The sequence below is a fragment of the Lathyrus oleraceus genome, chromosome 2 (genome assembly GCF_024323335.1).
Source record: "Lathyrus oleraceus cultivar Zhongwan6 chromosome 2, CAAS_Psat_ZW6_1.0, whole genome shotgun sequence".
Classification (NCBI taxonomy): Eukaryota; Viridiplantae; Streptophyta; class Magnoliopsida; order Fabales; family Fabaceae; genus Lathyrus; species Lathyrus oleraceus.
Window position 1 is genome coordinate 461,883,669 of NC_066580.1, and position 26,475 is coordinate 461,910,143.

At 34.1% G+C, this 26,475-nt stretch overlaps 1 protein-coding gene across 1 annotated transcript; it reads right to left on the reverse strand.

Annotated features, from left to right (window-relative positions):
- Nucleotides 1-24,233: 24,233 nt before the first annotated feature.
- On the reverse strand, nt 24,234-26,206 carry LOC127120407 (uncharacterized). The gene is made up of 5 exons (XM_051050826.1): nt 26,070-26,206; nt 25,360-25,874; nt 25,128-25,178; nt 24,919-24,993; nt 24,234-24,543 (listed from the first exon to the last, which is right to left on the reverse strand). Exons 2-5 carry the CDS (start codon nt 25,855-25,857, stop codon nt 24,505-24,507), a joined length of 663 nt encoding a protein of 220 aa, XP_050906783.1. The 5' UTR covers nt 25,858-25,874; nt 26,070-26,206; the 3' UTR covers nt 24,234-24,504.
- Between the last annotated feature and the right edge of the window lie 269 nt (nt 26,207-26,475).

Sequence of the window (26,475 nt, forward strand, 5' to 3'; positions counted from 1 at the left end):
AGTGAAAAAGAGAGTATATAGGAGGTTGTCAAGTCTAAATCTCCACCTTTCAATTTAATTTAATACACTTAATTACGATGTTGTAAAAAAATATAAATAGTTCAAATTTCACTTTATTAGAAACCTCGCGGGAGAGGATTAAAAAAAATATAATACAAATATCACACTAGTCATTCTTTAAACTTAAAAAAAGACATAAAACTTGAGCATTTAAATTGAATAAAAGACATGGTCCAATTCTTAAAATCCACAACTTGAATAAAATCCAACAAAATTGCATAAAATCTATAACAACAATTTAGAGCCTGAGTGAATGAATGAATGTGGATAAAGTTGGAGCACAAGGTTGAAGATGAAGAATATGATGGAAAAGAAAACATAATATGTAACTAACTTTTCTTTAGATGCAAAACAATTCCAATTGAAATCTTTCCAAACTGAAACTGAGTTCAGTTTATATACTACCAAGGGAATTAAATGCATCTCAAATTAATCCTAAATGAACCTTAAATGAAGTTCTAACTAACTGAATTTGGATTACATTTTAACATCACCCCTTAATCTATATTTAAGACTAAAATCAACAACACCAATTCAATCCCTCATATGGATAAAGTATTCAGTCTTTATAGCTTTAGTCAGCACATCTACAAGTTGTTTCTGAGTGCTACAGTGAACAACTTCAAGCGCTCAATTATGAACCTGATTGCATAGAAAATGGAACTTCGTGTCAATGTGCTTGCTCCTTCCATGCATCACTGGATTCTTGGCAAGGCTTATAGCTAATTTATTGTCAATCATCAACTTCACGGGCTTGATCACCTTGATCTTCAGATCCTGAAATAAGTTCATAATTCAAACAGGTTGGCAAGGAGACAAAGCACTCACAATGTACTCAGCTTTACAGGTTAACAATGCAACCATTAGTTGATTCTTGGAGCACCAAGAAATGGGACCTCCTAGATACTTAGAGAAATATCCAGTAGAACTTCTTTCATGGCCTTCAGCCACACTTTCTTTTTGAGAGCTTCTTCAGTACTAACTAGTTTCTAGTCAACCAACATGGCACACAGAATGACTTCTCCTTCAAAGTCTATATTAGTATCTTGCAACATGTCAAACTCTATAAATCTTACTGGTATTTTTCTGATTCTTTGTGGCCTCTGAACTTGTTCAAAATATTCTCTAGATGATGGAACAATATGAAATGTTAGTCTACCTTCAGAGGAATGACCACATTCAGAGGCATGATTGCCACTAGAGTCTGGATCATCATAAGAATCTGGATCAAAATTATATTCATCTGCAGAGACGGACTCACCTTCAAACTCTACTTCAACATCAGAGTCACCTTCAGACACCGACTCATCTTCAAAGGCATAATCTCGTTTAGAAGAAGATTCTCCTTCAGAGTCTGAAATATCTTCAAAAGTTAACTCAGGTGTTAACACTGCACCAATTTTAGATTGAGACTTATTCCAATCCCAAGCTTTTGTTTCCTTCAGAATTACATCTCTACTGAATTCCACCTTGTTAGTGACTGGACGATAAAGCTTATAAGCACCTATACTGTGGTACCCAATCAGTAACATTAGTTTGCTTATATCATCCAACTTCTTTCTCTTAGCATTTAAGATATGTTTATAACAAAAAAAACACAAACACCTTTAGATTGCTCACACCTTTCTTAACTCTAGTCCATTTCTCAAAAGAAACATTTTCCTTCAACTTCATGGTTGGACAACTGTTGAGCACCTATGCTGCAGTGGCAACAAATTCTCCCCATAAGGTGTGAGGGAGCTTATTCTCCTTCAACATGCTCATTGTCATGCCAAGCAAAGTTTTGTTTCTTCTTTAAGAAAGATCATCGTGTTGAGGAGTGTATGGAGCAATAACATCTTACTGAATTCCATTATCCTCATAATATGTCTTGAGCTATGTATAGTTGTACTCACCTCCACCATTAATTCTGAGAATTTTCAACTTCTGACCACTCTGATTTTCAGCCTTCACCTTGAACTTTTGAAGCTGAGCAAACACCTCATACTTAAAATTGATGAGTGTTACCCATGTCATTATTGTGAACTCATCCACAAATGACACAAAGTACTTGTTTTCTCCAAATGAAGGTACTTCAAATGGTCCACATACATCATAATTCACTACTCCTAAATCATGTTTTGCTCTTGGAGCCTCTTCTGATGCAAATGGAAATCTATGTTACTTGTATTTCATGTATATCTCACATGACTTCTTAGGCTTCACAATCTTAGGAATGACATGTACTAGCTTCTTAGAACTCAAATGCCCTAAGCTTCTGAAGTTAAGATGCCCCAATCTCTTATGCCACAACTCACTGTCACCTTCAACACCTTCTGCACTAAGGTATTTAGTTTTAGTTATTTCCTTCACTTTGAAGTTTTAATCAGAATCATACAACTTCAAGAGATTGTCCTTTATAGAAACTGAAAAACCTTTCTCAATTTTCTGACATACACTCATCAGATTTCCCTTCATGCAAGGAGTATACTAAACATCCTTGATCAGAACAGTTTTTCCATTCTTCACTGTGACTTTGACATTTCTCATTCCTTCAACATTCAGATACTTATAATTAGCACATTTGAGTTTTTGTCCTCTTTCTAGATTCAAAATTAATCATCCATTGTTTGTTTATAGTTAGGTGATTTGATCATCCAATGTCCATATAACACTAGTCTATCGAATATCAACCATCAGATTCATAATCCATCAATAGAACATGTTTATCATCAGACTCTCTTCTGACTATATTTGCTTCTTCTGATTTCCTTTCCTTGTTTGACCAACAGTCAGCAGCAAAGTGACCAAACTTCTTACAACAGTAGCATTGAACTTTCTTCTTGTCAAACTTCTCTTTTCCCTTCTGATGTTTCTTCTCATCAGATTTGGAGGATTATGACTTATGATAACTAACACCATGTCTCTTCCTGGCCTCTGACTAAGACTACTTCTGATTCTTCCTACTAGAAGATACTTTCAGAGCCTGCACTACCTCTCTCTCAGAGTTTCTCTCAGTCAGACATCAAAAGATGTTTTCAGAGCCTGTTGTACCTCTCTCTCAGAGTTTCTCTCGGTCGGACGTAACTCTTATGCATTTAGACTACTCTGCAGCTCTTTAATTTTAATGATGTTGAGGTCCTTAGAGTGTTCTATTGCTACAACAATATAATCAAACTGATGAGTAAGTGATCTTAGTACCTTTTCAATGATTACTTGTTTAGAGAGACTCTTACCACATGATTTCATCTCATTTGTGATCATAGTCACTTTGGAGATGTAATCAGGTACCTTATCGTTGTTCTTCATGTTAAGATTCTCATACTGCTTACGTAGAGACTGAAGTTTCATCTTCTTCACTGATGCATCACGTCCGTAGCACCTTGCCAGTGTGTCACACGCAACCTTTCCCGTCGTTGAATCAACGATCTTCTCAAACACATTCATATCTTACACTAATGGATATATAATAACGTCTTCTGATCCTTCCTCCTTGTTTCTCTATGCGTGTTTCTTTGTACTTCATTTGCATCTGCTGCAACCGCCATCTAACCGTCATTGACAAGATGAAGAACATCTGGAGCGCCAAAAAACACATGCATATGAATCATCCATCGATTCTAGTTCTTTCCATCAAATATTAGAAGCTTTGTGTTCAAGCTACCTTTTCCTCCGCTCATCTTCGTTCTTGTGCAAATTTACTCAAATGTCACCAACACTCGTGTTTCCATATCCCTCATAATCAAGAAATATGATTCTGTTTCAATTCAGATCTTCAATTCACAGTGAATTGAACGAGCATAGTCAATCACACACGCCTCACGTACACTCGCGTTTCCTGTTCCTGAATCAGAACCAGAGTTCTAGATAACAATTGTTGGAGCACAAGGTTAAAGATGAAGAAGATGATGAAAGGGAAATAAAATTTGTAACTAACTTTCCTTTTGATGAAAAACAGTTACAAATAAATCTATCCAAACTGAGGTTAAGTTCAATTTATATACTTCAAAAGGAATTAAATGCATCTCAAATAAATCCCAAATAAAGTTCAAATGATATTCTAACTAATTGAATTTGGATTACACGTTAACAAATAGTTGATTGAATGAAATATGTCTTTCAATTTAGATTTAGGGTATGTAAGTTGTATTGGACAATTAAAAAAAACACATTATCGGGTCGAGTTCGTCTCTTGAACCGAACATTTTTATTTTGTTTAATATATTGATTTAGAAAGGACTCAAACATAAATTATTGAATTTATATATGAGTGATTGATTTACTAATTGACCCAAACGGGTGAATACCCTATAGAACCTGTTTGTTTTAGTTTTAACAAAATATATATCTTATATAGAGTTAGTTTGTTTTAGTTTTAAAAAATAATTATTTAATTTTTTTTATGTATTTTTAAAATTATTTTTATAAAAATAATTTTTAAAATATTACAAATTTTTTAAATTCGTTTATTTAAAATTAAAATACTAATTTTGTTATTCTATAAGATAATACATTATTGAAGATCAAAGTTGAAATCACAATTTTTTTTTAAAGTTGTATCTCAATTAAATTTTTAAAAGGCTATATACGAATTCAAAATTAACTTATATTTTGAAATTTTGATATCCAATTTTTTTTAAATAAAATGTTAAAATAACAAAAATAATATTTTAAAAATAATTATTTGAACTAGATTTTAATTTGAATCTTTTAAGAAAAAAAATTATATAATTTTTTTTTCACATAAGTATATAATATTATAAAAATCATTTTTTAAAAAGTTGAAAAAAATCATTAGAATGTTGGAATAAAAAATTTAACCAAGGATAAAACTACTGATAAACTATTTTTTTCATATAGTACTATTTCATTCACCAATTCTACATATTTAATCTGAGTATAACATAAATTGACATATTAACACTCTAATAAATTATAAATATATATCATAATGGAATCTATCTAGATCCGTCTAGAAAATTAGTATTGATGTCTACATGATTATGAATATTAACACATAATCATTTCTATTTTCTATAATTAGTATTGGTGTCTACATGTTTGTATTGCTGTTGCGGGTATAACAAAATAAGTTTAGAAATTTTGCTTTTACAGTTCTTTGCTGGTTTTACTCTCCATAATTTAGTTCTCCCTATGAGAAATTAATTTGATTGAAAAGCAATGGCCTTAGAGATTTTCTTTGAGTATAATGCCAATTCATACAATGCATTCAAATAACGGCAAAGTGAGAACAACTTTGAATACTAGTGCTAAATCAATTGAAATTCTTCATCAATGGTACAATTTAGTAGCATATCTTCCAATTAAACCACCACTACCATTGATTCCCAAGACTTTTGAACCAATCAAAACATAAAACTTGCCATCTCTTTTTCATGATGAGTTAATCAAACAAGAAGTGACAACCGATAGATTCATAGATATACCAGACGCAGTTCTTGATGTTTAATTACAATACAAGCTTTGACGCCCAACATCTTTCATCATGTTTGATTATTATTTATGATATGTCCAAGGTTTTAAATCTTAATTGTGTCATGATGTTTGATGATACATAGATTTACAATCAAATATGGTGAATGTTGCCTCAATTGTGGTCACAACTGATTATTGAAGGATGAAACATAGATATTGCTATAGACATAATGCATCCTAAATTATAAAGAAGGACGACTGATAACAACCGAATCAAAAAAATCAAACTTTGATGATAGCAATTTGATATAATTCGGTTATCAAAGAATTTAATTTAGTTCAAATAAGTAGAGTTTGGTTTTTTTCTTTTGTAAAGGGACTAGTATTGGAAAACTTTAACATACTAACTCGCTCGATGCAGTTACGAGGAGCCAACCATAAGGTGATTCAGAACTTCTATTTTAAAATTGTTGAAGGGCAACCGAAGACCTATGATCGAGAAGGTACATTCATAGAAAGGGATGACACATTCTCCATACTCGCTATAGATTCTCTAATCTTCATTAAGAGTCAAGACACTCCAATCTGAAGATGGACCGACGTCCATAAAGGCTCCGTCAATTCCACCCTCTCGAACAAAGATAGACGCAATTGATAAAGAGACAGAGTCAACCCAGGAGGCGGAAGTATCTTCTTTTGATTTTTAATTCTTGATGGAAACTACTTTCTTCAAGTGCATATAAAAAACCCTCTTGAAGAATTGTATGATGACTTATTAAAAGGAATAAACCCTAGCAAGGTTCTAGATCACCTCAAAGAGACACTCAATTGTTTAAATTCCTAAAGATCATTATGAGAGAACCTACGAAAATATATTTGAAGTATGGGGCACATTAAATGTGTGAATTCCTAAAAATGATAAGTCTTTCCTTAGTTTTCCATTTAAACTAAAGTAACAATTGACACGGACGAAGCGAACACAACAAACCCTTACATTATCATACAGAGAGAAGAGCTTGGGTGAATAGTTTTGGACCGATCAAAATGGCCACCGGCCGACCACCCGAATGAAGTAATTGTTTGCTTGAATTACTCGTAGTACATGGGAACTATCCTATGGAAGAATAGAGGAGATTCATGTCCAGGATATATCCAACGCCCCCCCCCCCCCTCGGTATCAAACACCTAGAGAATAGCAGATTCTTACAACTGTCTCATTATATAAAGGGCACACCGTCAAATTCAGGTACACAAATTTAAATTCAAATTTTATTCACTCTTCTCGTTCACATATATACTCGAGTGTTGGAGTGCTAACCTTGCAGGTCAACCTCTCCTTCACCGTATCTCAGGTTCAAGTCCATTGATGCTCATCATAATCACCCTTTCTTTATCTTGTTCTCTATATCTCGGATTTCGAAGGATTCTATTCGTGGTCAGGGAGTTATTTCTATTCGCCAGTCAACCTAGATGTTTCACGTGTATATAAATAGTTTGAAGAGCAATAAGGATCATTATGTTTTGGTGACTCCATTGACTCTAGAGGCTCACTCAGTTCTTCTAGATATCAGACGGTGGTTATAAAATATTGGTCCTGGGACCATTTTGCGTTGGATTCCATTAAGTATTCATTTGTTGATGATAAATTGACCTCTGACGAGGAGTCAATGACGAAGGATCTGGTGTCCTTCTGGGAATATTTAAATTATGAAGAGGTAAAGAGTCTCGAGGAAGTAGGGTTTGTGAAGCAGCAGAGACGAGTCATTAACTCTCGAGCTATTATGTAGGCTTTTAGTGCCAAGGAAAGGAGTCGACTTTTTGGTGATGAGAGGTTTTTTTTATATCGGTGACTAACAATCTTTCTTTGTTCACAAAACCTATGGTGTCTCTCACGAACCTTTATGAGAGGAGGAAGGAAATGGAGGTCGTGGATGCTTCTTAGCAGCTAGAGTGGTGCACAACAATAACTCAAATAAAGACTCAAAAATAGAATCCCTAAGACAAAAAGTTTTTAAAACATGCACACTTAAAACTTGAGTTTTGAGTCTATTTAAATAGCAATGCAATTCTATGTTTTTTCTCCATTGGATATTTGATTTGATTTCGTCTAGAATTCTAGCAGATGTTATTAATTCAAATTCAAATTTAAATCTCCATTTAAATTAATATGATCTTCAAACAACTGTCAAACAAATCACACAAACACATTGCTAAATAATAATAGCAAATTTAATGGGATCCCAACCAGAATTTTGCTCCAAAAATGCAACAACATTGGTTTGTTGAATAGGGGCATGATGTTGTACACATGTTGGAACATCGTGTCCCACATGTGTCCCTAATGCACCAAAACATCTTGAACACTCCATGTTATTTTTCATAGTGAAATTAATCCAAAAGAAACAACAATATCCCCCTTTGGAAAATTTTGGTAAAACAACTCTTCAAGACACAATTGAGTATCATAAGCAGCCCATACTCAGAGCAAACATCAGTAACACCAAAAGTATAAATGAACCAGAGCACATATCGGCACCAACAAAAAACCCATCAGCAGCATAAGTTAGAAGTCAAAATATTTCTACATAATAGTCAATTCTCCATAAACAATCAAGACATGCGACCATCCATAATCAGTTAGTCATGCATGCACACTTAGTTAATAGTCAAGATAGAATCAATAGATACTACTAAGTAATAGAGATCAGCTCACACAAGGGCCATATGGTACAAAATGTGAGCACACAATCCAAACAACATCCAATGCAACACATCCACATCAGATCATCAGAACATCATCAGCAACACCATTGCTCCCCTTTTTTTGCCACAATTTGGCAATGGTGTGAAAAAAGTGAAAACTATAGAAATACTACAAGGCATGAACCATTGACGTTTGCATAACCAACAATACTAAAGGTGACGACTTCAGTCTATAGAGCTTGATTCTTCTTCTTCTCTTGAGGATTATGCATCTTCCTCACTAAGTAGATATTTACTATTGAGGTTTGAGCCTTCAGAAAGGAGATGAACTCCTTATATAGCCACAAAAAACTAGCTCCAAAATCCCTAAAGGATTTAGGTCATGAATTTGGTTGGACTTCTAAAAAGCGCATGAGGTCAATCTTCAGTAATGATGATTTCCAATCTTGATCGATCTCCTTGAACAACTTTGAATCTCTTGATTATTCTTACTGAATTTGATTCATATTACATCCTCCAAATCACACGATTAATCAAATCTTTACTTGATATAAAACATAATTCCAACTTCTTAAGCAAAGGATTAAGAATAAAACTCTTGCAAAAACTAAACCACAAATTTAAATCATCTTTAATTGAGATTGGAGATTTCTTCATCTAGTGCCAATCCAAATCAAATGATCAAACAAACATTTATAGTAAGAGTAAAATGTGTGTCAAGATGTCACATAATATGTTCCATACATTATTCAGAACATTCTTCAGCGTAGCAAAACCAAAAATAGTCTATAAACATGAGCTTATAGATGATAACATCCCACAACTTCATATGAATACCAGATCGTAGCAACATCCTTTATTGAGTATTATCATATCATCATCTCCCCCCTAAATTTCTCAAACTGGGCAAGGGGTAACAAAATAAACTAGCCCAAAATGGGCACAAGTACTAGATAAAAAGAACCCAAGAGCACATACCACAAACCTGCATTAGCAGCAACAACAAGTTGTGGTGACAAAGCTCCAACAATTCTCCATAAAAACATATCAGGTTTATCAACAGGTGCACAAATGTGTGATGCAATGTCTAGGACATCTTCCCTAACAAACAAATTGTAACTAAAATTCAGCAACCCATGAGAAATACCTTCATTGTTAACCACAAATTACTTCATCAACTTAGGATAAACAAATCCATCATTCAACACTGTCTTCAATAACTGAGCATCACTAAGAAGCTCCATAATTTCATTATATTTTAGTGTTTCAACATGATTTTATTTTTAATATCCATTCTCATATGATGAGCAACATTCCTTTACTTTCTAGCTTATTTCTTACTAATAACCACATATTTATTCTTCTTCTTGGGTGTCTTCTTTTCCTTGGTAGGAGTAGGGATCTTCTTGAAAGGAATCATTTTAGCCTTGAACACAACCATTCCATTTTCAACCTTTTTCTTTGACTTCTTGTCAGCCTTTTTACTAAGACCAGCATATTTAGTAACACCTTCATTGATAGGAGTTGATCCAACATAAACTCCATTGTTCTTATGGAAAGAACCCCCATTAGCATTGACAGAATCATTAACAACATCAATAATGTTGTCACTTACATTATTCACCATATCATTCACTTCAGAATTAACAGGGGCAACTTACCCATCCTTCCTATAAATTGGAAACTCAGTCACCAACATGTCATACAGGTTATCTGGCACATTCTAGTTGACATCTACATTCAAGTACCTATTAAGGGAGGCATTTTTCACATCCGTATAATAAAGAGTGAACATAAGGCTACAAGGCAAACCTACCAACATTTTGATGGCTTAAAGATGAGCAATAGGAGTAGAGTCTTCAATATAGCCTTGTGCTACAAGTCGAGCCTTCTTTCTAGTAACAATCTCATGAATTTTCTTATTATTGTTATTACCAACCTTAACATGGGCTACAACAATATCAATCTCAACATCTTCATGGACATGATCATCATCCCTCACATGATTATTCTCAGGGGGGCTTGTCATCGTAATGGGAAACAATGTTTAGAACATTTTTCCTAACATATAACTTGTACCTGAGATTTAACACACCAAGAGGAACACCAATTGCAGCTTCACCAACCATAATACCTTGATTTTGAATAGTGAAAATTCTAGAATTATGAGAAGGAACTCCAATAGGAAGAATTATGCCATAGTCATTAATCTTTTTTAGCTTCATCTTTTGAACCACTGCTGGTTGTTCAAAGTTGGAAGGACCTCAGCCTGACCATCAACCTCCCCTTCAATGACATATCCTTGCATGAGTCTCATAAAGTACATAAATGTTAATTCAGAAACATGAGTAAGATGTTAAAGCATATTGTATGACATCTGGGTTTCCTTTCCAATTTGGCACTCTCAATGGATTTTGACTTCTTCAATCATGAGTTTTGGAAATCCCTTGGTTGCATCTTCAATGATGATTTCCATCATTCTCTTAACATTGGACGAGCATTGAGAGATCAACATATAACATTTGTATTTGGATCTTAACCCCTTCATTAACATCTCTTGATCTTTTCTAGAGACAATACATGCAAACTTGTTGTAGCTAACATCCAGACCTTGATCACATAGTTGACTTATGCTAACAGTTAATCCTTCTACCAAGAACACATCATCAAGACAAGGAAAACTTGTACTAACCAGTTTTCCCATGCCTTTGATTCTTCCTCTAGCTCTATTACCAAAGATAACATAACTATTAAGGTAGGGCTGTAACTATTCAAGATAGCTCTTTTCACCAATCATGTGCCTTGAACACCCACTATAAAAATACCAATATTCTCTTGAGGGAAATATAAGATATTTATAACCTATAAAACAAGTGGTAGTTTCCTTGGGTTTCCACACTTTATTTGCTTGAGTTTTCTTCCCTTTTCTTCTGGTGTTCCTTGGGTGACTATAAGACTGAGGATATCCATACAGTGGACGACTTCTCAGCTAGTGTACTGATAGTGTGCAGTAATAAAAGATCGAATCCACCGGGACTGTGTTCAAACAAGCCAATAATTAAGCAATGTTAAGAAAAATAATAAGGGGGGGGGGGGGGCAGGTTTCAGAACGAAAAACAAAATAAGAGTTTTAATAGAAATATTAAGACAATTAGGTTGTATATTGAATCCCCTTATTCTCTCTCGTTGAGGTATAATTCCTTATATGAATGATCTCTCCTTATAACCTCACATAGAATTAACAAAATCGTTATAACCGATCCCTCACAAAATAACTCATTGATCACTACTCGGAGCTACCTATTCCTAGTCAACCGGCGTAAGCAGGATTATGCGATGTACATAACGTTAATTCCATATGCCACTACTCGGGATCTCCTATTCCTATTCAACCAACGTAAGTAGAACAATTTCCCTAGGTCCAACAAATAGGCTAAGGGTCAGTAATCCCTATGTGTCCAAAATTAGATTAATAGGGTATCTCAAATAAAAAGCATTAAGACTAAGCAACAACTTAATAAAATTATAATTCAAAGGATTCATACAAAGTCAAACCAACATAATGCTAACAAGATTAAATAAGGTTCATTAGAACACAACCTAACCTAGAGAAGCTTATCTACTCATAATTAAAATTACAATACCAATTAAATAAAGAAGAATAACATATGAGTTACTTTGAAGGATTGACCTCCAATGGCTTCCAATGCTCTCAAAATCATTCTTTGATGTTGTAAAATCATGCTTCCAGCGCCAAATTTCACAACCATTGTTTTCCCTATGAAAAAGTAGATAAAATCCCCTTTTAAAGCAGTCAGAATAGATCAGAAACACATCAGAAAAAGGCCCCAAAAGGTACCATCGCACGCGTCACTATTCCATCATGCATGCGATTTTTAACACGCTGCGTCACGTACGCAATACTTTCCATCGTGCCTATAATTATTCTAGAATGAAGATATTTATCTTAGATTAATTTTTCAAAAAACCCAATGTCAAAAAGAGTTACAGAACTCCAGATATGATCAATTTACCCTACATACGTTAAGATGTAAATTATGTTAAAAATGGCTCTTTTTAACAATTTCTTTCCGATTTCTTGGTTTCGCTCTATTTCTCCCACTTTTTTATTTTCTTCATATTTAGCTTATCTTTAACATGAGATTTCATCTAATTCATTACAAATACTCATAAAGATCATGTAATGACAAACTGTCATCACAATCCCAAACTTGAATCATTGTTTGTCCTCAAATAACTCGTCTGCAACTGCAGAATTCAAATAGAAAAATGAATTACAATAATAACAAATGAACATCACCAATTATGTTACCTGATTATCATTCTAGTTCCCGACTTCAATCGAGCAAATTTGGAAAATTTCTTCCATCACAACAAGTACTTAACCTGTCTCTCAACTCACTAATTTTTTCACTCGAATTGACAGAGTAATTACACAATCAACGTACAAAAGTATTTTACCATAAGTTTGTAAAATTTATAATAAAATCAATCAAAGTTATATAAAGACACAATTTTGGAGGTATTTCAAGGTTGTAATGGGGCTTGTATCAGGGTAGGATAATTTGGGATAGTAGGTTTAAACTTTTGTAGTTAGGTACTTAGTTTTCCTTATTTTATCATATTCCTTTTCATATCTTGCTTAATTATTTTGGTACTAGAGATTAACATTTTATGGTCCTAAACATTTCTTTTCTCATTGTTTTTTTTGAATAAGTTGTTTTGTCTTCTTGATTTTTATCATTTTTACTTTCGAATTTTTGACCAAAATCTCTAGTACACCAACCCCAAACTTAAAATTTGCTCACTTCCAAGAGCAACCCCAGACTTAAAATTTGCTCACTTCCAAGAGCAACCCCAAACTTATTCTTTTGCATATGATCAAGGAACTAAATTTTCTACCTAACTCCAAAGAAAGGGTGGAAATATTTAATCTTTCAAGTCAATTGGCTAATTATTATGGCCATGTCACTGAAAGAAATGGCATAGGCTTAAAGTGGTTAGTAATGGATATAAACATGATATACATGTTAGTTTGAAAAGGCTCATATTTTACCACAAATAAGTGTCTTAGTGTGTATTTATCAAATTGATCAATTAAATTAGAAATAATTCAAATTATAGAAAATAGAAATTGTACAGATACTCTCATAAGAAATAAAAGTAAACAATGGAATATTTGGCTTGAACCTTACTAGTTGAGGTATATGGAGATTGAGTACAAGGTAGTTGATTGTTCCTTTCTTTCTCAACTCTCAATCTGCAAGGAACTTTCCTAATGATCACCTTTGTTTTTTGTGATTCTTATGGTTCATATGTTCACTACTAAGATTGCAATTTTATAAATCTGAAAGAAACACCAGCAACCAACTCGTTTATTAAAGACAAATATATATCTATTGGAACAAAGGGGAACCAAATATTGTAGATAATACTCTAGATTGACTTGAGAGATTGAATTATTGGACTTAAAAGGGAATCACAGAAATAAATACAAATTTAGAAAACTCCAAACTAACATGTCATTGGAGCGGAAAAAGTCTTGCACGTCTTGCATGGTGATGTTGAAGTCTTGGTTCTGTTTGGTCCACTATACCCTCGTCTGATTGATGATGATGCTCGAGAGGAACGACTTCGCTTTGGACCAATTCCCTGAAACAACAACAAGACTAGAAAGTGAAAAGAGATTAGAAAAGTATAAGAGGATTAAAGAGAGTTTTTAGTCTCTATTTCTTCTTTCAAATCTTTTCTCAAGTCTTTGTCCCACTGCTCCGAAATGTGACATACTACAAACAAAAATAATTAATTGAAATAAATTGAAATTGAAATTTTGCAAATAAAATAAAAACTTATTTGATGGGTTGCTTCCCATTAAGCGCTTCTTTATGGTCATAAGCTTGACCTTTCGAATTTTGTGTTAGGGCGGCATATATGACACGAAAAACACATCATCCTTCTTCTTCCTTTTGTTTGGTAGGAATTCCATCACTTTCAGGAATTGAAGGTTTTTCTTCCATATTCCCTTTAGCTTGATAGTATTAAGCAATGCATAAATCTCATCCACTACTTCGTCTATTTCTCCTCTTTTATCATCCTTGTTGCTAGGTGTAGGACTATTCTTTTGTTTAAGTTCTTGTAGTTGGACATTGACATTTAAACGACTTATTGAATTTGGAGCCTCATCATAAAATATATAATTTTCATATTGCATTCTTATTTTTTTCCTACATATAGTTTTCACATCCATTTCTTCTATTCTTACTTCTATCTCTTTATCCAGTGTTGTGCACTTTTATTCTTCTTTTTCTTTGTCAATTCCTCCTTCATCGACCACCTCACGTTCCTGTTTGACTTCTCTTTCATTTTCTGCATCTCTAGGACTATCTAACATATTTTCATAGAAATCCCCACTAGATCTCAGTTTTAATTCTAATTGGCTGGATATTTGACCAAGTTGCATCTCTAACTTCTCGAAGGATCTTTCCATGTCACTTAGCACAGTTTCTTGATGTCTATTTATTTTCTCGAAACAGAATTGAGTCATCTTTATAAATTGAGTCAAGGTTTCTTCCAGTTGAGATGATGAATCCTGTTCCCATGAATGATCAATATTGATGTAAGGTTCTGGTTCTGAATAATTTCTAGAATTTTCCAAAATGAGCGATTTTTCTGCAAGTTCCTTTGTAAAATCTTCAAATTTTGCAGACGTAGCATAGAAGTCATCTTGCATGACTATCTTGACCTCACATACAAAAGATAAAGAAAAATACCTTAGTAGCACTACACTGGATAAAAAAAATTAAACAAAAATAAAACTAAAAAGAGAAAGAATAGAAAAGAAAATTTAAGAAGAAACAAAAATAATTAATTACAAAAAAATATTTACAATTGAAAACAAAAAATATAACCTAAACAAAAGGAAATTAAACGTTGCACAAACGTTTCCTTTTTGAAATATCAACAGTCCCCGACAACAATGCCAAAAACTTAATGACTTCTTAACAAGTGTACCGATAGTGTCACAATAATAAAAGATCGAATCCACAACGGCTGTGTTCGATTAAGCGAACAATTGTGCAATGTAAAGGAAAACAGTAAATGTGGGGGTTCAGGTTTCAGAAAGAAAAACAAAATAAGAGTTTTAACAGAAATATTAAGACGATTAGGTTGTGTATCAGTTCCCATCATCCTCTCTCGTTAATGTATGATGCCTTGTATGAACGATATATCCTTATAATCTCATGGTTAATTAATAAAATCATTATAACCAATCTCTCACGAAATAACTCACTACTCACTACTCGGAGCTTCCTATTTCTAGTCGACTAGCGTAAGAAGGATTAGGTGATGTACAAAATGTTAATTCCATATGCTACTACCCGGGGCCTCCTATCCCTATTCAACCAGCATACATGGAATAGTTGCCCTAGGTCCAACACATAGGCTAAGGGTCAGTAATCTCTATGTGTCCAAAATCAGATTAGCATAGTATTTCAAATAAAAAGCATTAAGATTAAGCAACAATTGAATAAAATTATAATCCAAAGGATTCATACAAAGTTAAACCAACATATAATGCCAACAAGATTTAATAAGGTTCATCAACATACAACTTAACCTAGAGAAGCTTAGCTATTCATAGTTAAAATTACAAAAATAATTGAATAAAGAAGAGTATCATATGAATTCCCTTGAAGGATTAGCCTCCAATGGCTTCCAATGCTCTCAAAATCACCCTTTGATGCTGTAAAATCGTGCTCCTAGTGCCAAATTTTGTAAACCCTGCTCTCCCCTTGAATAATTATAGAAAATCTCCTTTTAAAGCAGTCAAAATGGATCAGAAATGCGTCAGAAAAATGCCTAAAAAGGTATCATCACGTGAATCACTACTCCACCACGCACGCGATTTTGAACACACTGCATCATGTGCGATACTTTCTGTTGCGTGTGTGATTATTACAGAATAAAGATATTCATCTTAGATTCATTTTTCTAAAAACCCCACGTTAAAACGAGTTACAGAAATCCAGATATAATCAATTTAATGGACAATCATCAAGATATAAATTGTGCTAAAAATTGCTCGTTTCTTCACAATTTCTTCCCGATTTCTTTGTTTTGTATGCTTCTTCGACTTCTTCTTTTTCTTCATATTTAGCTTATCTTTAACTTAAAATTTCATTGAATTCATCACAAATAATCATGCAAATCATGTAATGATAAACTATCATCAACAGTCTATAGTAAAAAGGTCGTATATGGCCATATCTTCCACAACGGTGACACCTCCAAGATGATTTCTTGTTGCCTTCGTTATGAGGGGAGACAGTTTGAGTAGGATACTAGGACAAGTAGTCCTTCATCAAAAACTTAAATTTCTTTTTAGCACCAACAAACTACATAGTAGGAACTTTGACCTTTTTGTTCATGAAATTGTAGTCAAGCCTTATAACCTTCTTCCCACAACCTTCAAGATCTCATCTAACATATCAGAACCATTGTTCAATGTGCATACAAATTTTATCATATTGTCAAGTTTAGACTTTAACAATGTGACTTCCTCTTCCAAACTTGCAATGGTTGAGCTAAGCTTATCCTTTTCCTTGAGCAGAGCATTTGTGGTCTTCTTTTGTTTATGTTATCTCAAGCAAGATACCTTCCACTCTGAGAAACTCTTTATATGTTTCAGCTAGCTCTTCTACTGAGGTAACTTCAACACTAGACTCACTGTAAGAGTCATATTTTCTAGTGAATTCCATTACCTTATTTTCTATTTCCTCTTCACTCGGATCATCAAATTCATACCAAGTGATTGAAAATCCTTTTTTCTGTTTCTTTATAAAAGTAGGACATTCATATTTAAGGTGTTCAAACCCTTCACATTCATAACATTGCATTCTTTTGCCTATGTCCAGGGGACTGATGTCTGGCACCATGTATGGGACATTTGTCATCCATCTTCTGTCAAATTTCTTGTAGGAGTTGTTAAAATTTCTCCAAACAAGGGCTATATCCTCTAAAAAACTTTCTCAACCTTGATCTTCATTCTCTTCAGTGTTAGGCACAAAATTTATAATTTTTTTCTTCTTTTCATATCTCCCATTCAAATTCATATCAAAGGTTTGCAAGGAACCAATGAGTTCATCAACTTTCATGCTGCCAAGGTCTTGGACTTTTTCAATAAATGTAACCTTCATATCAAACTTCTTGGGAAGAGATCTTAGGATTTTTCTGGACGGCTTTTCTTCAGACAACTTCTCTCCCAATGCAAAAGAAGTATTGGCAATGTCACATAGTTTGATGTTGAAGTAAGAAATAGGTTCATCTTCATTAATTCTCAAATTCTCAGGCTTTGTAGTGAGTAGCTACAACCTTGACATCCTAATCTTGGATGTGACTTCATGAGCAGTTTTGAGGATCTCTCATACATCTTTGGGTTCAGTACATATGTTGATCAATCTAAACATGTTCTTGTCAACAACATTGAAAATATCATTTAAAGCCTTGGATTTTCCAAGAGCTTAATTATCTTTTGCACCAGTCCACTCAGCTTATAGATTTAAGCTTGATGTACCATCTTGGGAAACATTCACAGGGTGTTTCCAGCCTCTTATTATAACCTTCCATGCTTTGTTGTCCATGGATTTGAGAAAAGCAACCATATTAGCTTTCCAATAATCATAATGTGTGCCATCCAAAACAAGTGGTGTGTTGATAGACCCTACATCCTTTGCGTTGTCCATATGAACATAAAATATCTCTCTAGAACTCACCCAAATAGAACAGGGTTCCTACTCTGATGCCAATTGAAATTTTGTTCCTCATGGGACAAATGTTAGACCAAATGTATGGGATAACTTGTCCAACTTGTTAAATTATTTTTGACATAATATTACATCAACATAAAATCAAAGTAAAAACAATAAAAACCACAAGATAATTAGTAACCCAGTTCAGTGTAAACTTCACCTACATCTGGGGGGCACTCTACCCAAGAAAGGAAACCCACTATTCTATAGAATTAGTACAAAATGTATTATATTTTCAAGCCCATTGTTCAACACCCCTCTTCTTAATTCTACCCTAGTGTCTTTCTATTTAAGACTCCCCCGATATATGAGAACTCCCTCTCACTTTCTCTAAATCACTAATCCCAAGTGATTAACATCAATAAACACAATGATGAATGTTGAATACAACTCAACTAAACAAACCAACTACTATTCCCTATGAATGAAGGAATATTGTGATGTAGAATTAACACAAATACTTTGTTCTCAAGCTATAAGTAGTATCCTGGAACAAGGTTTAATAACACAACTAAAGAACCAAACTCTATGCTTTAAGATATGAATAAAAGGGCTAGAGTTGTGCACAACAATCACTCTAGTAAAAACTCAAAAATAGAAACACTAACATAAAGAGTCTTCAAAACATGCACACTTTAAACTTTAGGTTTGAGTCTCATTAAACAGAAATGCAATTTTGGGCTTTTTCACCTTTGAATATTTGATTTGATTTCATCCAGAATTATAACAGATATTATTGGATTTGATTTGTTTCATAAAAATCTCCAACAAAAGATATGATTTGTTATTAAATCAAGTTCAAATTTAAATCTCCATTTAAATTAATTTGATCTTTAAATATTTTTTAAATAAATCACACAAATTCATTCCTAAATAATAGAAATAAATCTTATTAGATCTCAACCATATTTTTGTTCAAAAAATGAAACAATATTGGCCTGTTGAACAAGGGCCATATGTTGCACACATGCTAGAACATAGTGTCCCACATGTGTCCCTTCTATACCAAAAAAAATCGAATACTCCATATTGTTTTGCGTAATGCAACCAATATAAAAGGAACAACAACAACCTTATGTCGCTATTGTTTCACAATCTAATTTTCCTCCAACGGTTTCAACCAACAAATGCAATAGGAGTAAAAAGTCACATTATCGTCCCTCTCATTTAGCTGATGACGGAAGTAAAAGGAGTTGAGATAAAGATCCTTTTGAATAGGGTATTTGAAAAGAACTAAGACTTATGACTCCATTCCTTCTATTTGTTTTCTCTTGTTTTTTAACGTATCTCTTGCCAAGATTCCTTCAACCTTTTCTTACCAAGTACCTCAGACATCTCAAGAAATGTGGAAGTCCTTATCAGAAAAGATGCTCACTATGTCCATAATCGCTTTGATACTAGAAAAATGGAATTGATGGTAGAGATGGTATATAATGTGTTTTGTAGGGATTCCTTGCTAACCCTAGACGCCACTGGATGAGGTGAAGTGCTTTCATCTAGTAAGATTCCCAAATAAAAAGAGAAGTGGATGAGTAAGTGTGTGACATCTATTTGTGAATGGACTCCTCTTTAATAGAAGGTTCTGAAACTTGAAGTGGAGCTAAATCAATGCATGGAAGAGGTTGAACATTGGAAGACCGATGCTAGCAAGCTTTCTGGCCTTTAGAAGGAAGTAGAAACCCGTGATGCTCTATCTGATATGACGACAAGGATTTCTAACCTGCAAGGGACTCTGGTTAAAAAAGATAAGGCTCTGGAGGAGTCTAATAATTAAACTAGAGAATTTTCTTCCCAAGTGATCACTACTCAGAACATTCTAAAAGAGGAAAAGGAATCTGGACAAAGGCTGATGAAATAGTATACCACTTTCATTGATGAAGGTATCCAAGGTTCTCTCATTACCTTTCATGGGGATATTGAGCAAGTCTAATTCCCCAGTCCCAGGGTTGAGTTTCCTTTGTAAAAAATGGCCTTGAGGAAGAAAATCATTGATGGTGAAATTGTCAATGATGATGAGGAAGTGGCTGAGGACGGTTAAAAAGGGCAGGGAAGAAGAAAGAGAGTCTGGTGGGGACATATGATGCTCATAATTTCTTCCAATTGTATTTGAAAAATGTTTTTGTAATGTTTTGAATAATGTTACTAATCGTTCGACTTTTGTTTTATGAACACTATTTTTCTTTCTCTTATTTAAATGCCTTTTCTACTATTGTGCCCATTTGTTATATTATTTGTGTTAAATTTTATTTCATTGCGTGAGATTATGATTTTCTTCGACGTCTCCAAGGACCATACCTCCAAAGGGTTGGATCTTCTTGTCTGTGTTAGGTTTAGGCCTGGTTCGAATTCGACGTGTCCAAGGCTTCACCGCTTACACCCTTGGAGTGGCTAGCTATTAGGGATGTACATGTTGTGGTGCGACAAATTATGTTTCTCGTTCCTATTTCCTGATAATAAAAATTAATAATGTAATTTGAAAAGTGCTTTATATCATTACTTTCAAAATATTACATAGATGTAAGAGATTACACTATAGTTGCAAAAGTACAATATTTGTCACTTAGCTGTAATATTTCTTGAGATTTGCCACATTCCACGTTCGAGGTATAGGTTCTTCGACCAGTGTTTTCTCCCTTTCTAGTGTTGGCTCTAACCATTTTATTTTATTTTACTTTTTAAGTTGCGACATGATTAGTCATGGCAACATAACCCGTATCTGCGGGTACCCACCCGAACCGCCCCGAAGTTGACGGGGAAAACCCGCTTTGACTGGGTTGGTTTTTCCCCGATTATAAAATATGGGGACGGGTCGGGTAATGGGGACACTAGTACCCACCCCGAACCCGCCCCGTTTATGTCATTATGTACATTACTAATTATTTTTGATAATTTAGAATATTAAATATCTCGTCAATGTTTTGATATTTTAATTTGTATTTATCATTTAAAATATTTGAAATGAATGTATGGAATTTGTTTAGATTGTTTTATTTTATTATTTGTAATGTAGTTTTATTTTGGAAAAAATAAATATTTCTATTAACAAAATTGATTTCACTAAATGAATGGTGGCGGGACGGGGATACTCGAACCCAACCCGAACCCGTTTAGGACGCGTTTGGGTTTTGATTCTCCATCCCCGTTTGGATTTGGGGCGGGGAACGAGGATTGTTTGAGAATTAGGATTTGGGTTTAGGGGAGGTAAAAATCGTCCCCGACCCGCCCCGTTGCCATGCCTAGACGTGATTACCACGTCATAAATTTTTTTTCCAGCATTTCCCATATGCAAGCCTTTTTTTAATAATAAAAAAATGTAGCGACGTGATTATCACGTTGCAACACCATTTTTTTGCCACGTGATTTTCATGTCACTATATCACATGGCTGGAGAGAAGTTTTCTTGTAGTGCCCAACATCGACACATTTAAACACAAGATTGTCTAGTTTAAACTCTTGGGGCCTCACCCTCTTGTTATATTTGGATGTCTTTGCTTGTTTTGCGATCGTGCTCAGTAGGGGAGAGGAGTTCATTTTTTCCTCTACAAGATCAATTTCTTCCCTAATTGCTTTAGAATTGTCTTCTTTCGCCAGGGGGAGTGCCGTCATCTAGCTTAATTCTTCTATTTCGACATGAATAACAAACTTTATTCCATAAGTCATTCAAAATGGGGTCTCGTTGGTAGTTGAGTAAGGTGTGGTCCTGTAGGCCCAAAGGACACATGGAAATCCATCCACCCAATTTTTTTTAGCTGTTATCGGTCTTCTTTTCAATCCAATGAGCATTACCTAGTTTGCATCTTCAACTTGTCCATTTGTTTGAGGGTGTTCTACCAAAGTGAAAGGTTCTTTAACATCCAATTCTTCTAAAAGGTCTCTGAGTTTCCAGTTGATGAAATGGGTGTCGTTATTTGAAATGACTGTCTATGGGATCCCGTATTGTGCAAGGATGTTTCTTTTGAAAAAAGTCAAAATTTTGGATGTCGTGATATTTTACAACGCCTCTGCTTCTATCCATTTGATGAAGTAATTTGTCACTACAATCAAGAAGTTAAGATTCCATGGGGTTAGGGGAAAGGGAAAAGTGACGTCTATTCCCAACTGTGAGAAAGGCCAAGGTGAGGTTAAAGAGTGTAGTTCGGATGGTGGCACATTATACACGTCTCTATGTTGTTGGCATATATCACATTTTTGACGTATTCTTTCGCACCCTTAAGCATAGTCTACAAATAGTACCCAACACTGAGGACTTTTTTTTTGCTAGCACTCTGGCCCTTAATTGTTGCCTTGTGATCCCTTCATGCACCTTAGCTAAGGTGTGAACAACTTCTTCTTTTTCCAAACATTTCAGCGGGGTAAGAAGATAAGAATCTTTAGGGCATGCCTTGTTCAAGTTAGTCTAGTCAACACACATTATCTACTTCCCATAAGCATTCTTGACTAGCACCACGTTAGACATCCATTTGGTATACTTTAGCTCGAAGATAAAATTAGCTCCTAGTAACCTTTGGAAAATCTACACAATTCTTTCTGCCTTCTTAGGGGACTATCGCTATCGCCTTTAAGATACGTAGCAAGAACCGTGATCAATGATTAGTTGGTGGCATTCCATACTGGGATCTATCCTTGGTATCTCATGGGCAAAGCAGCGAAAAGGTTAGCGTTAGATCTTTAAAAAATTCACTAATCCTTCTTTGATTGTGTTGGTAGGTTGGCTCTTATCTTTACAATGCTCAAGGGGTTGCTACTCAGTTGAAGTGTCTTAAAATTGTCATACAAGATTGGTTTTAGGCTTTTAGCTTTGATCCTATCTAACTCTAATTCATCGTTCAATGGATACTCTTCGTTGCGCGTGTCGAAGTCGACTACGTTTGTCCTTTGACTATGTCCTCACGACTTTTCTCCTTGGACGATAGAGGAAGCAATGGTTTTCTTCATAATTATTTCTTGTATTTGAGGAGATCCAATGAGGTCGGAATTTATTAGACATGTAACCCAGATTCGTCACGATACTTCAACCTCAAATGTATAAGATATGCTATAGTGTCTAACACTGCTAGAAGTGGTCGTCCTAAGATATCGTTGTACACAGTTTTACATGGGATCACGAAAAAGAAAACGTTCAGCATTCTTCGTTCATCTCATTTCCCCCGGGTAATTGGAAGATAGATTTGTTTGCAAGGGTGGGTGGAAGCGTTGTTAAAAGCAAGTAGAGTTTGATCTTTGCAGGATTTTAGATATTGTAGTCTTAATCCAAGCCTCGCGAGGATCTCGAGGTAGATCATACTACAAGAGATTTCATCATCTACTAAAGAAATGGTTAACGATGACGGGGTGATAGTTAGGGGAAGGTATGCGTAAGAACTACCATCTAATTTCTCTCTATCTAGAAATCCTAGGATCGGTCTCCCATCTCCATGCTCTTTGCATGGAGATGCATATTTGCTTGAGGATGGCGGGAGAAGTTCCGTTTGAACGAATAAATCTCCTACAACGGTATCGATGGGGAGAACTAGAGCAAAGCTCGACTCATGAACATTTGGGATTGCATCCATTTGATCGTGACTATTAAATATGTGGAGATCAAGAATGAAAAGATCTGATAGTTAAATTTTATAGGAATCAAATGTTGATTTCCACGTACGACGCCATTGTTCAGTTGTGAAATTAGAATTGATGATTCAGACCCTTGAAGTGATGGTGCACGCCACTCTAGTGTGTTGGAAAGGATGGATCTACAATGTTAGCCCTCAAACGTTTAAGATAGTTTGTGAATAATTAAAAAATATTGTGAAATATGAAAATGAAAATCATACATGTTGTGGCGCTAGATTGAGTATTTATTGGATAATTCATATTGAACCTTTGAAATCTTTAGATTTGATCCTAAAAAGATAAATATGTATGCACGCGCTTGCATGTGTATATTTTAAATTTAGACTCAAGAATATAGGTAGAAATAGCTAACATAATTATCTATCAAATACAACAACAAAAATCCAATTATACAACTATTGGATTCAGATATTATAAAATAGAACTGTAGAAAGCCTCGCTAACAAATTTTCTAATTGTTGTTATTGGTGCATGTTCTGTCTTCAATAAGATAAGTGTAAGCCAACAGTATTAGAGTATCTCTTATACTCATTGTATTGTAGAAATGTTAGCTCATTTAGAAATCATAAGTGTGTTAACAACACAACGTTTAGTAACATTTCATATTCCAACAAAAATGAAGGAACTTCAAATTCAACCATTCAATTGTCCAAGTGAGTTTTCATAACTCAAAAAATTCGTTCAAATTACATAATAAAAAAGCCTTTGATACTTCAAACAAAAGAAAAAGAATAAACTGAAAATAACAGCCAAAGCACTTGAAATCAATTATCAATCACTTTCATCATCATCTTCATCCACTTCCAGAGATGTCTGCTTACATATTGGAAAAAACATTCTTCACTAGCAGCCATTGTTTCATGCATTCAAGGTGGTATATGTGTCACCAATTAATCCTTATCTCCCCTTCCATATAGTCTTCCTAATAAACATAAAAGTGAAAGGTAGGTTACGAGAAGTGGACGTGCTAATGCATTATAATTTTAATTTAACATGAAACTTAATTCATCTTCAAATAATTAGTTTATAAGGCAAAACATATTAGTTTTTCCTATCTCGATCCTTTCGATGTGTTCCTCAAGGTTAAAATCACTTGTACATTATTTTAATTTATCATTTCTAATTGAAATTTTGTTTAGTAATCATAATTAACCTCAACTCTTGCTTTACTTATTTATTCTAAAATAAATTTGAACATGATGAGTTATGACTATGACTAAAAAGATAAATTGAGTACGAATTTCATATAAAAATATATAATAAAACCATACATTGATAACTACACAATATTTTGTACCTCATATAGCATGTGGATATGTTCTTGAGAATCAAGCACATTTAACACAATTGAAAGATCCAATATCAACAAATCCTGTGTCACATTTGCAAGATACATGAAAATGAAGTGAAATATATGCGAAAAAGACTTAGTATAATAATATTAAAAAAATAATTTAGTAATAAGAAAAATATCTAAAAATATATATTGTATTAAAATTTACTTACCTCTATTCGCACGGAGCCACCGTTGCGTAAATGTTGTAGGGTGCTAAGAATCTGTTCCATATATTTCGTTCTCAAATATTTAAGTTCTATTTGACTAACAAAATGCTAAGGTAATAAACATTATAATACCAATTAAGATAGATTTCTATGATAAATTTCATATCTATGATAAATTACAGCATTAAACTTCCAATATCATTGATAGAAAATTAAGAAAATAATGTAAAAATACCTCATTTCTAAGCCTGTTTCTCTGAGTCCTAAGTTCATGAGAAGTTGAGGTGAGAATGTGGATATTGTCGCGAGGAAGATTTCTTGATCTAGTCAATGATGTCTCAGTTTGCACGTACTGATCAGATTCTATAGCAGTAATGAACTCCGGTCCAGTAGCCGGCGGAGGAGGGTTTAGCCGGATATTTGTTGAAGGATCAAAAGAAGGCGGCGGTGGTGGTGGTGGTGGTTGTGGAGCGATAAAACCATCAAACCCCCAACCTAGACTTCGAGAAGAAGACGATGAATCTGCTCCAGAAGACGAGAAATTATTATTTCTTTGAAATGGTGATGTACTCGCTGCAACCTGAGTTGATGCAGCAGTTCTAGCTGATTCTGTGCGATTGTTGAAAGCTACCAAAGAAGGAGAATTAAAGGCCAGCGAATATCTTAGAGCTCTTGCATCACGAGTTGGGCTTCCGTCTTCGTTCCCGTTTACCAAACGGAATTGATGACTCATTCTTACTAGCTTGTTACCTGCATGAACGCAAAACAACAACCATATATGAACTCTGATACAATACATCTTACACCCATATATACCAATAGTAATTCAAAAGTAATCATGTATAGAGCAGATCTGATAAATATTCAAAAGTAATCATGTATACAAAAATTAATGATTAATTTCATACTTCAAAATGAAAAGTTGAGTTTAAGAATATAGTATACCTCAAAGAACCAAAAAGCTAAGACCAAAAGCAATCACAGCTACCAATGTCACGCTGATTTCTCTCCAACTCTCTCTTAGTCTCTCTTCAATGTAAATATGAAATTAGAGAATGATTTAATTTATGGAGAGAATATTAATTTTTCCATCTAGATTTAGTTATTGTTTTAATTCATATTTAAATATATATTTTATAAAATTTACAATTTTATATAATAGAATATAGTAAATGACTAAATACTGTTGACCAATATTTTGTCTCAATGCATCCCCTATGTCAACAATTGATAACCTCTTTTAAGTTTATTATATTTTATTTTTTCAATTTAATTTTTTTAAACCAATCACCGCTAATATTTCTAAAACATTTGGGTTACATTAGATTTGGGCCTATAAGGAGAACGTGGA

Bases quoted from the DNA above. Each gene is read 5' to 3' on its own strand.
- LOC127120407 (XM_051050826.1), bottom strand. From the start codon at position 25,857: ATGAGTCATCAATTCCGTTTGGTAAACGGGAACGAAGACGGAAGCCCA. The intron at 25,179-25,359 runs GTATTTTTACAT...TATATGGAACAG, and splicing joins GAAACAGGCTTAGAAATGAG to ATTCTTAGCACCCTACAACA. The intron at 24,994-25,127 runs GTAAGTAAATTT...AATGTGACACAG, and splicing joins GTGGCTCCGTGCGAATAGAG to GATTTGTTGATATTGGATCT.